A 15,606-nucleotide genomic window follows, 5' to 3' on the forward strand; every position below is an offset into this window, starting at 1 on the left:
TACGCAGCTGTTTGAATGTTATGATTATTTTTGATTGACGTGAATGTAACAACATAATAAATGTGGGCTAAATTGTTCAGCTTTTCTATTGAAAACTAGTAGACTTTAAAGTTGACTTATTTCCTCTGACTCTTTAAAACAACTTCACCAACAAAAATCTGCATTATTTTATCTGCTTCTATTAAAAAATGTGTGATTATGCTCAGTACAAATGTATCTTGTCTAATATAATTGTAGACCACAAATAAAGGCCTGTAGTTAATTTATAGAAAATGAACTTGATTTAAACTGAAGTCATGATATTAGTCAGAAAAACCTAAATTATAAATCGTTCAGCCCTAATTTCTGAGACTTCATTGTAAAACCTCAGCTTTATGAATAATTGAAATTACAGACTTTCTTCGAGTCTATTTTATAAATCCTATTGTATCGTCATCATGTGCTTTCTTGTCTCTGTCTCGCTATTAAACCACACAAATCAAGAGTGAATGAACCAGAGCGCAGGGCCCTGATGTAATTGCCTTTGTGCTAATACAGAAGGACGTGCAGCTTCATAAATTGATGGCTGTCAAGTGGTCAGCTCCCACGAGATATTGTTTCATTCAATAACACTACAACGGGGGCTCCTGGAAGCAGCGCGGCAATCTGTTCTCCCAGTGCTGTCGATCGTATGAGCATCAACAGAAACCAACAATCATCGACATTTAGTGTTTATTTTATGGATTCATACACGTTGTTGCTGCTCTTCACCAGGCTTCTGGGTTTTTTTTCTTACAGGTTTATTAAATATATCACATGGTACTATGAGGCACACACTGCAAAAACTGGTAAGAAACCAGCAGAATGCAAATATAAACACATTATATCTATTTTGAGTCAGCCGGATATAGACAGCAGGTGTTGAACTGCAGATTGCATACTGACTGAGTGGAAGTAAGACAAAAAAAATAAATAGTCAAAATAATCTTTTTCAATTCATTTGCAGGTGACCTTCGTTCACAGAAAGGCAGGTAAGTAAATTAAAAGTTTAAGATCTTCTATTGGCTGTGAACAAAACACAGCTGAATATATTTCTGCATGTGGAATAAAAAATTAAATTAAACGTAACGTAAAAACATCTGAATCCTGGTTAAAAAAAAAAAACATTTTCCACTAAAGCGACAGAAAAAAATGTGGACGAATAAAGCAGTGACTGCTCAAACTATGCATGTAAAAAGTTCATAAGGAAGTGCTTCATATTCACACGTACATTTGCTTAAATATGTTGATCATCTCAAGTAAAACATGATGGTACATCCTAAAGACACTATTTAGAATTTGATTCTTAACAGAGAGGTTGGCCTCCTTCACAAATACTGCTCTAAAGTTGCCTTGAGATACTGTGGAGCATGATCTGCTTTGTGATATACTTAATTATAAAAATATACCTTGACCTCATATCGTCCACGGGAAGGAAGACTAGTGGGAAGAACAATCTACAGCTTCATCATGACTGATATATGTGACAACAGAGGTGAAGCAAATGTTGACTGTGGTGGTTTTACTTGATGGAGGCCATGATCTTGATGTACTGGAGGGCGCTGTGTGCTGCGTCGTTGTGAGCGTTGCTACATGAAATGCCCGTGCCGTGGCACACGGTAACCGGGGAGGTGGACAGCTCTGCCAGGCACTGGTACTGGCCATTCACCGTCAGCTCATCTGCAAAATACAGACACGCGCTTTACAGCATGACACGACGACCAAAAATCAATAGTGTAGTGATTCCTTTGGGTGCTTTCCATTCAGCTAACTATGCTTCCTCCCATCCTCCAGCCTGTAAACCAGAAATGGATCGAGAGCTGTCATTATTGAGGATGTTCAGTCCTTTAAACTATAAATCACTAGTTTTCATTAAATATATTAATATTCAGTAATTATCCCTCTGTATAGAAGATATCATTGTTAGTGGCGGAGTCCGCCATTCCTAAGCTGGATTCAAATTTTCTACCTATGCAGGAAACGATTCAGCACATAATCCAGCATTACTGTTTGTAATTTTGTCTCATTGATCAGCCTCAGGGTTCACTCTCCCACAGCTGCATCACAGCTGTAATAAGTTACTGCTTATGTAATCCAAACATTTCCTACTGCAGCCAAAAAGGGCAATAGGAAATTCAATTTATTTATCAAGGCGATCGTACATCAAACGTGTCCATAAAACAAGACAACCATAATTTATTTATTTTTTTATCTGCAGCGAGCCATAAAAACACTCTACAACAAAACAGCTTCTTTTCAAGTGCATCTTGGGTAATTAAGGACAGCACTGAAAAGGACAGACTTATTGAACCTGCAGCCTTTTCAAAACAAATACTAGATATTATTTAGAGCATTTAATGCTTATTTATTACTTCCTCAAGTCTGTTTTGTTTCTTCATTAATATACTAATTTAAATTGTCTACTGGTATTTTTCCAAGTGAGGGAAGCGAGGCTTGTTAGCTGAATGGAAAGCCTGTATCTTAGCAACTAGTGTAGTGTGTGTTTTCTTACCAATGTCGAAGTATGTGACCTCAAAGCCCTGCTCCTTGGACAGCTCCAACATCATCTGAATGTAATCTGTGTTGGGAATGCTCAGCGGGTTTCTTCTCAGTAAAGAGATGCTCTCCGCTGATGAGTTCCTTAAGTTCTCAAATCGGACACTTGGTTTAGGAGTCTGAAAAATCAAAAACAATTGAACGTAACACATAAAAACTCAAATTAAGTCAAGTGTTACAGCTGCCTCAAGTGGTCACTTGGCAAGGGCCAGAAATATTTGACGTACCCATGTGATTTCTGAACAGCCTGACAGACTTTGAAGCTTCGCCACCATTTTCTCTGCAGCTGCCTTTTTTGCTGCCTTTTTTGAATTTCCTACAGCTGTTGAAACATAAAGGCAGAAATTAACAGAGTGAACAACACTGCAGTCACAAGATTTTACACAGACGTCTCAAAAAACACCCCATACCCTTCTCTGACAGGGACTCCATTCGACAGGTAACAGTGAATTCTCTCTTGTGTGGCGGACCAGCCTCCATTAAAACTGTGTATTCAGGAAGACGCCATCCTCTCTGCAACGCTAACTCCTGAGATTAAAGGCCAGATGAGAAAAAATAATGAGGACAGGGAAAAACAGTGTTAGTATTTTTTGAGAATACTTATTGTGCCTTTAATTCAGGACATGACACTTTAAATTAAAAGTGGACACAACTTTTAATCTCTGGAAATAAATTACATTTATCAAGCTTTCCCTACTTATGGTTCATCTCTTTTAATCACATTTGACAGACACTTGCTCATATATAACCACAGACAAGACATATGCACACACACACACAACAAAAACAAAAACAACACAGCCGTAATTCACACACCTGCAGTATCCCCACTGAGTTGGGGTGGTTGTTTGTTTCTGCTACAACACCGTTACTCTCAGACTTCACAGGAACAGTCCTGTTGAGAATTCACATGAAAGCAGTTACCACAGCTGCAACAGATCAACACTCACTACAGGCTGTCTGTGAACCAGTTTAATGTGTGTATTGCAACACTGCATTGCTAAAACGGCTGAAGGGTAAATAGCAACAAATCTGGCGATTATCTCGTGAAAATACCATTATAATTTAACAATTATAGCACACGCTGATATTTTCTAATTATTAGTTTTGTCCAACCAAAAAACCAAAAGCCAAATAAATTAAATTTACTATCATAAAAGACAGATTTCCACATTTGAGAACACAACAGCAGTATTAAAAAAAATGACTTAAATGTTTATAACAATTGTTGCCAGTTAATTTTATCTCAATAATAATTATTCAGCTCTACTCACACTGTTCCAGGGTCTATCTGCAGAATATTCAGGGCAGCCTCTGCAGCCAGGTGTTTAGCAGCCTTTTTACTGGGACCTTGACCTGAAACAAAATACAACCACACGCGCACACACACACACACACACACACACACACACACACACACACACACATACACACACACACACACACACACACACACACACACACACACACACACACACATACATACATACATACACAACGTTACAGATTAAATAATGCATTACAAAGATTATTTTACAGTCAGATGAAAGCAAAAAACACCATAACCACAAATCAGTCATCATAAATATGCCTGTTTTAAAGCCCACAAGGTGTTTTGTAGTGAAGAAAGTAAAGATTAACTCAGGAGGCTACTGGAAAGGATGTTTGAAGATATAGGGACTGAATTATTTCTCATCACCTCAACACTGAGAGCTTTGCAAATGCTTCTCATCCTCTTCTCTGGACCTGCACTGTTCTATCCCTGAAGTTAGAGATACCTTGGTTAAAAACAATACAAGGCATATAGAGGATATATAGTGTAGTATACTGCAGCAACAGACACAACTGACAACAAAGCAAAAGTGACAAATGTTACGTTGCACGTTGGAGTGCTCTTTCTGAATTACCATACGTATGATTTTCTACTCAAATGCAAGGCTTCATCCGGTGACAGGCAGCTATCAACACAGCAGGGGTGGGACTGGAACGTACCTGTGCAGCTAACGTCTCCGATTTTCACGCTGAAGACGAAGCTGGGCTGGTGAGCCTCTCCTTCCGCTTTCTCCATCACATACACAGGGAGGTCGCCACTCTTGGTGCCATACTCGTGCAGGATTTGTATAGGCGTCTTCCCGGGGCTGGACCTCTGTGATTCATGTGCATTCAGGCTGCGTGTATTAAAACAAGCACACAGTTTACCAGGACCACATTAACTGGGCTGTTGCCATTAGAGGACTGCAGTGGCTGAGCTACTAAGAGCAGAACCACTTTACAGGAAAAAATACTGCAGAATTAAACTGATACATCAACCCTTGTATTTTTATTTAGATGCCAAATAATTTTTTTTTTTAAATCAGATATCAGCAGCATATTCACATATTAATATATAAACCATCAACATGAGTGTTTCTGCTTTTTATAAGGGAATTTAAAAGTTACTGAGGTTATGGTCTGTGGCCGCAGTGTTTTTAGATCCTTTTGATAAAGATAAGACAGTGATGGCCTCATTAAGTAGCTCCATATTGAGCCTCAATGACAATGAGAGCCACAGATTGCCTGTGATATTACAACCTAATGTCACAATACAGTAGACATTTTTTAAACTACAATACAGTCTTATACGCAGTACAACCTGAACAAAAGCTACAGCCTCAAAGATAACCAGAGTCGGGGAGAGAGTTGGCATCCCACGTGTCAAGCTGAGTCGTTGCTGCAGCTTTTTTAATTTAAAAAAAGGCAATAAAAGCCCTCCCAAAAATATAAAAAAATAAATCATAAATTGCCAGTTGAGTCTATTTCTTTCTGACAGCCTCAACAAAAAAATATTACAAACGGCAGTATTATTTATTGTAGGACTGTTACTGTACAGACTCACTATAGAGTACAGACAGTGTAAGATGTCTAGATAGCAGATCTTCTATTTTTAAGTCCAGTCTCAATGTTTTTCCACTTTCACTCTTTTGACACATGAATTCAAAAACAAAACACTGAATGTACTGTAGCACCAAGTACTTTCTTCTGTCCGTAAAACAAAATCCTGTTTAAGCTCATCTGATTTGAACTCAAATATATGAAAGACTTTTATTTGCTTTTATTAATGTGCAACAACCGTTCAATTTCATTAAACTGCATCTGAAATGTGAGCCTCTCACTTTACTAACCACAGTAATGCCTCAGCCCCAGCTCTCCTGCACTTGCACATTATCGCTGAGCACACACAATAAAGCTGATGTTAACGGAGCTCTGTTTGAGGACAATGGGGCTTTTTACTATGTAGTAAAGCCATTATTTTGACAGATATTGTGATGGTTCCCAATTACTGTGAGAATGATCAATTTTGCATCACAACTTTAGTTTTTAAAGAAAAAAAACTACTAAAATCACGATGATGTGTGTACATTACAGTACATTGTGTGTGAAATGTTTGGGAGGTCTGTACCAAACAATCATGTTTTCTTAAATCTGGAGAACAGGATCAGTAGACCAGGGACCTCTGCAGCAGCACTAGATATAACTAATCAATACAAATCAAAGCAACACAATATTAAAGAAACAAATCATGCTATTATGCTCAAGGGTTGGACTTACTGAAATACAAACACATATAGAGTTTTTGGTGCCTTACAATGGGGGAGGGGAATCCATACAGACAATAAAAATGACATTAAATACACTTTAGTACAGTTTTGGGGTTAAAAGAAAATCTAAAGCAGGTTGGCAAAGTAAAATAAATCATATTAGCCATCTTTCCGGCAACATATGTGTCTTTTAAATCATCAGATATGCGTCTTTTTCTTCTTTATTCAAACTATTTGTCCGTCCATAATGTTTTACTGTTCACTGTTGCTAAGACAATTGCACTGTTGCTAGATGACGCACCTTAGCCAACCTTTGCTAGCTGTGACGTTTTAATGCCATTTCGCTCTCCTGCTTTATCCGGATCTTTATTTTTTACATAAACTACACATTTAAATAATTGTTCTGCACGCTTAAACTTTACAATCACCTGTAACGTTACGACTCCAATGCACAAGGAGGCTTGACCATCAGAGATAAAAACACTGTGCGTTAGCCAGCGGAGCTAATGACGAGAAACCGCTAGCTCTACAACGTTAGAGGGTTAAACATTGACAGGATATATATATATATTTATATATTTAATATATTCACACTGAGCTTCTTTGGGATTGATTAACTGTACTTGAGAGAAACTTTGCAGCCTTTTTGTCTTAAACTACATTTTATATATCCCAACACTGAACGCTAGGCTAGCTGTTAGCAACCAGAAGCTGTTTATATTATTATTATTATTATTATTATATTAACATGTTACAGCGTTATATACAGCGGGTTAAAGCAGTAACACAAATAAACCAACCTCGTGTCTGCGGTGGTTTTCACTGCTGGTGATTGATATCCCTCTTGAGACATGATCAGTTTTCTGTCGCTGGCGGGCTGATTGATTATCGATTATCGATCTATTGCGGGTAAATGAACGAGATTTTTTTTTCTTTTTCGGGCATCTAGTTACGTTATCATGAAGAATATGAAGTGGCCTTAAAAAAAAATAAAAATGCTAACAACTCTTCATTGAAGTGCTGGCCGGGGAAATTACCGAGTTCAATATCATATCAACATCCGGGTCAGCAGCGGGTCAACAGAGGCCGGTGTGTGGAGCTCAAATGTTTACCGCCCCCTGCTGGCGCTGCAGCGCCACTGTCTGCTCCGTAGTTAGAGCTGGGCAGGCTTTATTCAGTATTCAGATCCTTTACTTAAGTAAAAGTACTCATGCACATTCAGTGGTTTGTTCATTTTTATTTTTTTTATATACATTTATTGAGAGGACAGCTTAAGATAGATTCAAGCCTATGGCTGCTGCAGCAAGGACTCAACCCGGGGGGTGACCCGATGGTAACACCCATCGACATATATAAAATGTTTTCTATTGAAGTCACAGTGAGAGCAGCACAATTCAGAGGCTGAAAACAAATTCATCTTCTATTGATGGCTACTCAATTAATCCACAATTGTGTTTTTGCTTAAATATTTGTGGCATTATGGTCAGTCACTTAAAACCATTGCACTGAAGACTTACAGATGTAATAAAGGTTGAAGAACAGGCATCTAAATTAGAAAATATTTTCACAATAACTGTGTATAAAAAAATATTGTTTCATTGATTAAAAAAAAATTCTGTGCTTGAGCCGCTTCAAAGATTTAATTTGTTTTATGTATTCGGGGGAGTTCACTGAGAGTAATGCTCATTTTTTTAAGAACACCCTGATGACATTCACACTCTGAAGCGGCCCAGCACAACCAGTCTGAACTGCTGACCACCAGAGCTGTTAGCGTTGAGGGTCTCTACGGTCTTCATCAGCGAATGGAGCTGGCTCTGGTGTTGTTACACAGCAGATTTAACATTGTAAACAGCGAATGTGAAACAAAACGCTTGTGTCTCAGGGATCATCTGATTTGTGCATATTATTGCGGTCTGTGTCACAGGTTGGGAGGAGGGTGACTGGGGTCCGGAAAGACCACTTTCTTCGTGAGTGTGAAGGCTGGTTGAGGCATCTGCTTTTTCATTCCAGTGGAATCAGTCTTCCGACTAACATCTGCATTCACCTTTGTCAGGATAGACACAAGATCACAACCCCTGTGGGGAAAAAAACAAAACGTACTGAGAGATAGTGATATAAAAAACAACCAAAACCACTTATACTTATTCTCACACACATAACAGAGCAGTAACTAAAATTAGAGGTGTGTTATTGCTATTTTTATTTAATTAAAAACAGCAATAACACATAATAACAATACTCCATTACATTCATTTAAGTATATTATGGAATTATGAGCAACAAAATGTACTATCAAAAGTAAATGTACTCAATATGCGTAATGGCTCTGTCTGTGTATATTTTACTACTGAATTATTATTATTTAAGTATTAATATGTAAGTGTTACTTTCATTTAGTAGGTCAAGGTGGAGCTAATATGAACAGTTTAAAATCCTGTCGGGTATTTAAATTATAAACATGCTTCATATTTTATAAAATAATCATGTTTTGTATGTAAAATCTGAGAAGTAGCTGTCAAATGAATGAAGTAAAGTACAATATTGCCCTCCAAAATGTAGTGGAGTAAAAGTATAAACTAGCATATACAGCAATACCCACAAAACTGTGGTTAAATATGGTACTTGATACTTATATGTAAAGAATCACATCATCCAACAGTACTTGATCTTTAGTTTTACTAACCTGGGCACCATCTGGACAAGGTTTTGGCACAATGACTGAATAAACCAGGTGCCATTTTTCCTCTCTCTGAAAGAGACAAAAGCAGGAACGGTGGCCATTCCCAGCAGGAAATCTGCATCAGATGGGATGGACTCTCTAGTTTCAATTGCATCACAACAGACATGAGTGCGTGCAGGGCCATCGGACTCGATGTAGACGGCCTTCTGCTCGTTGTTTCCCTGACAGGCCTGGATGAAAAACAGCTTCGGTTTTTCTGCCAAAGAGGAGCAATTCACTCCATTGACAGCATCCATCAGCTTCCTAATTTCGACGAGGTTGCCGTCCACGCCGTACACACCACCCTCCTGGCCGTGGCTGAGAAAGCAACAAACCAGACAGTCCATCTGACCGTGGTTTCTGCGGCCGACCTCCTTCATCACGGACAGCATCTCCTCGCCCGGACAGTCCTTCTGTATCTGTATCTCAAAGCCAAGCCACCTAAACACTTTTTGCAGACACTCTAGAAGGCAGACAGATACATGTAAACACATTTTAACACCCAGCAACATACATAAAACGAGTTTTCATTTGAGATTTAAGACTGAGTTAAACATAAGCGTACCTTCATCAATGTTGGTCCCCTCCCGCTTTTGGAGATTTTTAGCTCCAGAGAAGTCGTAGTTGTTTACTATCAAGCAGATACCTCTCTTTGCTGAAGTCATTGGATATGTTCCCAAATCCTACAGAGATAAATCAGTGACACAGATTAGATTATTAAAGGCAAGACAGGACCATGTTTAAACAATAGTTCATATCAGCACATTCTGGGCTACTTTACTACTTAAGCATACACCGATCAGCCATAACATTATGACCACTGACTGGCAAAGTGAATAACACTGATTATCTGGTTATCAATGCACCTGTCAGTGGGTGGGATATATCTGGCAGCAAGTGAACATTTTGTCCTCAAAATTGATGTGTGAGAAGCAGAAAAAATGGGCAGCGTGAGGATTTGAGAAATTTGACAAGGGCCAAATTGTGATGGCTAGACGACTGGGTCAGAGCATCTTTAAAACGGTCCAAGGCTCACTGATGTACGTGGGGAGCGAAGGCTGGCCCGTGTGGTCCGATCCAACAGACAAGCTACTGTAGCTCAAACTGCTAAAAAAAGTTAACGCTGGTTCTTATAGAAAGGTGTCAGGTAGGTTATTGGTACTGAGCTGCATAACATTATGACCACCAGGGTGCCCAGGTGGTCACAATGTTGTGGTTGATCGGTGTATTTACTTGTATTGCTAAGAAATAATAAATCACACACCTCAGTGTTTGTGTTGGCAGTCTGAGACAGCACTTTTACAGAGGAGGTCTCGTTTTCTTGAGAAAACATCTCTATGGGACAGACAATAGAGTGGAAGGACAACATTTTTGGAAAAAGATGAAGAGACAAAAATGATATCTGAATAATTAACATGTATAATACTAAAGATGTGTCATTTCATCACTCAACCTTGGTGTCCTTTCGAGGAGGCAGAGCTGCTTGTTTCAGTGCTTAAACCACTCATCCCAAATGACATGGCCTCGCTTTCAACTCTACCTCTCAACTCTCTTGCAAAATCTACAAAAATGATATGAGAGGATTCAGAATAATATCCATCCACCGCACCTCACTTAAAAACAGGTCTAGTTGTACACAACCAGCCGACTCACCCATAGAGATGTTGGAAGAATTGATGCTGGACTGTGTGGGACACAGAGGAAATGACCATTAAAGACACAAAGAAGAAGCACAATTTATTTGATATAAAACCGTGTTTCAGTGACAGATTCTCACCAAGGGCAACGGCTGAAATCCTTCAGAGAAAAAGGAAAAGGTAATTAGGACTATAATTCTCAACAAAATGGTTAAAAATGCAACATACCGTTATGTTTACATGTGAATCAATGTAGCATTTTTAATTAGACATGTTTTAGAGTAGGAAAATATGATATCTCAAAATTGTACTTAAGTACAGTATTTGAGTAAATGTACTTAGTTACATACATATCAGTCGATCCCTGGTTAATTAACTTAATTATTTTGGATGAAGATTTAGAGACAGATTTAGAGACAGAAATGTAATTATATACAGTATATTTACCTGGTATTTCATTTGAGAAAGTCCTGTCACGAGATTTAGGGACCTGATAAAGAACCGAGAAAAATAGACAATAATATCATAGTATAAATCTTTCACTGCAACTCAGAGGGAGTCAAAGCACATACCTGCTCTAGTACACTAGGGTAAGTCACAGATCTTGGTCGGCCTGTTTCTTGAGCTATAGGGTTGCTGCGAAGTCCTGTAGTAAGAAATGATAAAAAATGTAAATCACTAGATTTACAGACAGATTAATCAGCAAATATTAAAATTAAATGAAAGTGACATAAAGAAAGAACACAAACATGTTTAGGATTACACTTCTGTTTAAGGTTAAGGTTAAGGTCGGGGTCATGGTTAGGAATATACTGGCTACTGTTAAGACTCGAGGGAACTAATGATGACTTCAATGACTTCTTGGACTACTGTTTCCTGTGCTGCTGTCCTTACCTGTAACTGCTCTTCCTGCTTCAACATTCCTCCCTCTGCTGTAACAAGAGTCAGTTATGCAGCAGTAATATGTGTAACAGAGTCACACATTAGTAATATATAGTATTATAATTACACAGTAGTTATAACCTGACATGCTAAACCTCCAGAGTCAGCATGTGGAACGTTTGAGGCCCTAAAGTTTGTGTACTCCTACTTTCACTTTCGGGGGTCTCCATCTAAATGATGTCTTCCGTCTTTACCTTTTCCCCTTTTACTATTATATTCTGTGAGAGAGGTAGACGACACTGTAGTCGAACAGATTTCTGTGTTTTAGCCTCTCTTAATTTACGTTCATAAGTTTACTTGCTAGTTTAAAGTTGTTGTGAATTATGTTAACATATTCCTGTGTCATTTAATTTGTGGAGGAGCTATTGACCGGATGATTTTGTTATTTACCTCCTTTGTCAGGTATGTTTTCTGTGTTTTAATGCACTGAATGCAACATAATGTGTCTCCCTTTAGCTACTGGGAGAGGAGCTCAAGTTACATGATCTCTTTTATCAGAATAAATGGCGTTTGGCTCCACAGATATCCTGGTCTGGATCTTCCAATCAAAATACAACCCACACAATGTTGTGACACCAGTGCTGTTAATTCAGAAGTAAACTCTTTGAAAGTGAACCTGCTGTCTTGGTGTCTGCTTTTGTCTCTTCATTCCTTAAGCTTACCCTGTTGTGCTTTAAACCGGTTGATCTTTTCTATCAACATCGGACAAACTTGCTGAATTAGGGTCCTCAGTAAGTCTAGATCAGTGTCGCTGATGAGGTCCATGTGCTCCATCTCCAGGAAAACCTCTAGTGTCGTCTGAAAAGTTAATTTTACTGTAAGGTGATATGATACATACTTTATGGCAGAAGCAGAATTCAAATTTAGGTGTACATCAGGGGTACATTTTTTATATATATTTTAATATGTAATATATTATGTTTTAGTACTACTTATAAAATATAATTTGTATGTTTATGACTTTGGCTGTTTGCCATCTAACTGGATTTAAAACATTGACACTCTGAAGATGCACTCACAACATTTTCCTCCAGTTTTTTACGTGGGAGCTGTTTGTTTAACAAGAACTTCATATCTTTCAAGTCATCATCAGTCAGCTCCTCAGACAGGTTGTAGAGCAGCTTCCTGAAATTACAGAAAAATAATAAAAAGTAAGTAAAACTGTATTTGCTTCAGTCACTGAGCTCAACCTGCCTCTATTTGGGACAGGCGTCTATGGGACAGGCCTTTAATTCCTTTTGCACAAAAGTCTTGCTCAGAAAACTGTTTATTTTATCCAGTATGAATGTTGTAAAAATTAGGCTATCGAATAACATATCAATTACGGACATATAATGACGTGTAGCATACTGACAAACAGCTTGAACATTTATATTTGTGTAGGCGATCTAAGCTGCTTAGACCTCACTCAAGTTGGGCAACCCAGTGGGCTTTAAGAGGTTTTATTCATCCAAAGAACTTCCAGAATCCAGACCAGGTGTCTAATTAAGAACTGCATTTATTTCACAAACCGTGCAGGCACATCAGGCTAGTAAAGGAGACCTCTGTCTACTTGGGGCCCTGCTTTGAATATAAGTTTTACGGTATTTAATAAAGACGCACCACTTTCAGTTGAATTTTGTAGTTAAAAAGCAATATATCTCACCGCGTTCCTGTTGTCGGGATCCAACGTCCCAAATATTTGCTGCTTTTCATAGTCTTTTACATCGTTAAAGATGTCAACTCGGACTGTGGGAAATTGTGATGGCCATTTTTCACTATTTTCTGACAACACACACGCACACCAAAACCCTGACATTTTCAGCTCAATCTGCAGAGTCATTAGTTGTAGGCCTTTATGGCTTTGTTTGGGTGATAAGACAGCGAGAGAGAAGCGGATGTTTTAAGCCAAAAATAATACTAAATTGAGAGAATGAATTAAGTAATCTTTGTCCACACATTAAATCGAGAGAGTGATTATTTTTCCTCAGTGACACCTCCAGGACTCCGTAGAGTCCATACATGCTTGATCAATTTCATAAGTTTAATTCAGTGCTGCATATCATATTGGTGCACCACTATTTTGCAATGTATTTTTTAAAGTTTTTTGGTGAACTAAATCCTGCTAAAGTATTTGCTTAAACCAGTAAGAGGTAGGCAGCCCACCTGTAAGGAGAGATGATTGTTGTAGATACTTGGTCAGGGAACCCCAGCTCACGGAGCAGACGCCTGCGTTGGATGATGAGGAGAAGCTCGATCAGCAGGTGTGGTCTCTCAGCAGAGAGGTAGTCTTGATCCGCCAGACGAGAGAAGAGGTCACTGGCCGAATCCACTGAAGTCGGGTTTCGTACCAGGAGGTCAGTGCAAAGAAATGCCAAAGCCTTTACTTCGCCCTTAGACAGGGCCTTCCCTGCCTCTAATAGCAGCTTCTGGAAATCCATTTTGTAGACTAAAAATGAGACACAAGATGGATTCACTCAGGTTTCTCTGTTACGAAACTTTAGACTCGACAAAATCAAAAAAGACTTGTAACTCGACTTCACTTGGATTTATTCTGTTGTGTGTTGCACTGTTTTAACAAATAAATACACATTTTAAAAAGCATTCATGATTTGTGTGGCATTACATTATGACTTGTTTACAACTTGAAACTCCAAGTTTAAGACTTGGAACTTACTTGTTTACCCCACCTCTGCTTAATATATGTGGTATGTGGTTTTTGTTCTTTCCTTTACTGGCTTTGTGCTTTGTGTCTGGTTGGCACGTCTGCCAGAAAACCTAATAAAAAAGTAAATACCAAAAATATGTACATGGTGGTACGTCATGCCGGCTGTTCCTTTCTCATTTATTGACCTTTACTCCCACATTGATGTGGTGAAATTGTCCAAAGATGACATTGTTAATAAAACTGAATACTATTCTGGACGAGCTTTTGTGATTTTTTTTTTTTTTTTTTTTAGGCCTTTGTATAACAACAACAACAACAAACATGTAGCCAATCTGTCTGCTGTAAGTGCTGCACTGGCCTTTAGGTTTGGTAACTGTGTGTATGTACGAGTGTGTGTGTGTGTGTGTGTGTGTGTGTGTGTGAGAGAGAGAGAGAGAGAGAGAGAGAGAGAGAGAAAACTCAAGTTCAGAAGTTACAAAGGGAAAAATAAAACTGTTAGAGCTTCTAGGAAAACAAATGTAACGAGAGAATAACATAATCTACAGCCTAAACTATCACATCATCATATAAACGCGTGCATATAACTTTGATTTGATTGGATTTGCTGCGCTGTGTTACCTGTGTGGTGTTTTCAGCAGGTCTGACTCAGCAGAATATGCGACATCCCCTTCATAATCGAAGTATTGGCGATTGTAGACAATAATATGAATCTTTTTTTATCGCGCACACCAACTTCGCGTCAGTCCAGTTCTTCACAACAAGTCAGATGATAGGAAGTAGAAATCGAAAGTAAAAGACGGCCGAGAACGAGCGCGTAACTCTACGTCACGTTACACTGGAGACGTCCACCTTGGTGACGCATATGCCCTTATTTGGATATGAAAACAGGAAGTGGGAGTGAGTCCTGGCCGGGCAGAAACCAGACATACCCGTTTAGATTTCCCGTAGACATAAAGTCAAAATCATGATGTCAAGATTAACTATTAGACTAGGTCTAACTATGTAGGCTCTGCATGCAAACAGTGGATTCTTTATGTTCAAGTTCAGCTCTCACTTTTATTAATGTGATCACTAAAAGTGCTGTATATGAATGGATATATGTGATATACTGCACAGAACTGCTCCATTCAATCCCAATAATGTCATTGTTCATCATTGGACACTTTATTCATGATAAATGATGAATTGTATGCTGCCTGCTGACAAATTTCACGTTGTTGCTGTTCTTTGAATAAGACTCTCGATGTTTCACAACCACTAGTTAGAATTAACACTGTCTCCATTTTACCCAGAAGTTCTTTCCAAGAAATGATTGTGACATTTATTATGAGTTTACAGACTGTCTAGCTGTAATGTAAGTAAAAGAATAGTATTTGGTCTGTCAGCCATATCTGACCTAGACAGAAACACATTGTCCATAACGCCCCGATTTAGGTCTCACCAGCTATTCCCAGTGTGCTCAGATTTAGTGTTATATTTTGGGATAGTTGCTGACTGATGCATTTGGAT

At 38.5% G+C, this 15,606-nt stretch overlaps 2 protein-coding genes across 2 annotated transcripts; both read right to left on the minus strand.

Moving 5' to 3' along the window:
- Positions 1 to 697: 697 nt before the first annotated feature.
- Positions 698 to 7,233, minus strand: prkra (protein kinase, interferon-inducible double stranded RNA dependent activator). Its single transcript, XM_051403054.1, has 8 exons — positions 6,953 to 7,233; positions 4,567 to 4,742; positions 3,849 to 3,930; positions 3,391 to 3,469; positions 2,985 to 3,102; positions 2,802 to 2,896; positions 2,531 to 2,693; positions 698 to 1,698 (listed from the first exon to the last, which is right to left on the minus strand). The coding sequence occupies exons 1-8, from the start codon at positions 7,003 to 7,005 to the stop codon at positions 1,541 to 1,543; spliced, it is 924 nt and encodes a 307-aa protein (XP_051259014.1). The 5' UTR covers positions 7,006 to 7,233; the 3' UTR covers positions 698 to 1,540.
- A 136-nt stretch (positions 7,234 to 7,369) lies between these two features.
- On the minus strand, positions 7,370 to 14,884 carry casp10 (caspase 10, apoptosis-related cysteine peptidase). The gene is made up of 13 exons (XM_051403053.1): positions 14,716 to 14,884; positions 13,596 to 13,878; positions 12,470 to 12,575; positions 12,113 to 12,248; positions 11,081 to 11,154; positions 10,956 to 10,998; positions 10,649 to 10,668; positions 10,525 to 10,555; positions 10,325 to 10,432; positions 10,136 to 10,206; positions 9,437 to 9,554; positions 8,836 to 9,334; positions 7,370 to 8,227 (listed from the first exon to the last, which is right to left on the minus strand). The coding sequence occupies exons 2-13, from the start codon at positions 13,868 to 13,870 to the stop codon at positions 8,071 to 8,073; spliced, it is 1,638 nt and encodes a 545-aa protein (XP_051259013.1). The 5' UTR covers positions 13,871 to 13,878; positions 14,716 to 14,884; the 3' UTR covers positions 7,370 to 8,070.
- Positions 14,885 to 15,606: the final 722 nt, after the last annotated feature.

Source organism: Dicentrarchus labrax, unplaced genomic scaffold, assembly GCF_905237075.1.
Source record: "Dicentrarchus labrax unplaced genomic scaffold, dlabrax2021, whole genome shotgun sequence".
NCBI classification, from domain to species: domain Eukaryota; kingdom Metazoa; phylum Chordata; class Actinopteri; family Moronidae; genus Dicentrarchus; species Dicentrarchus labrax.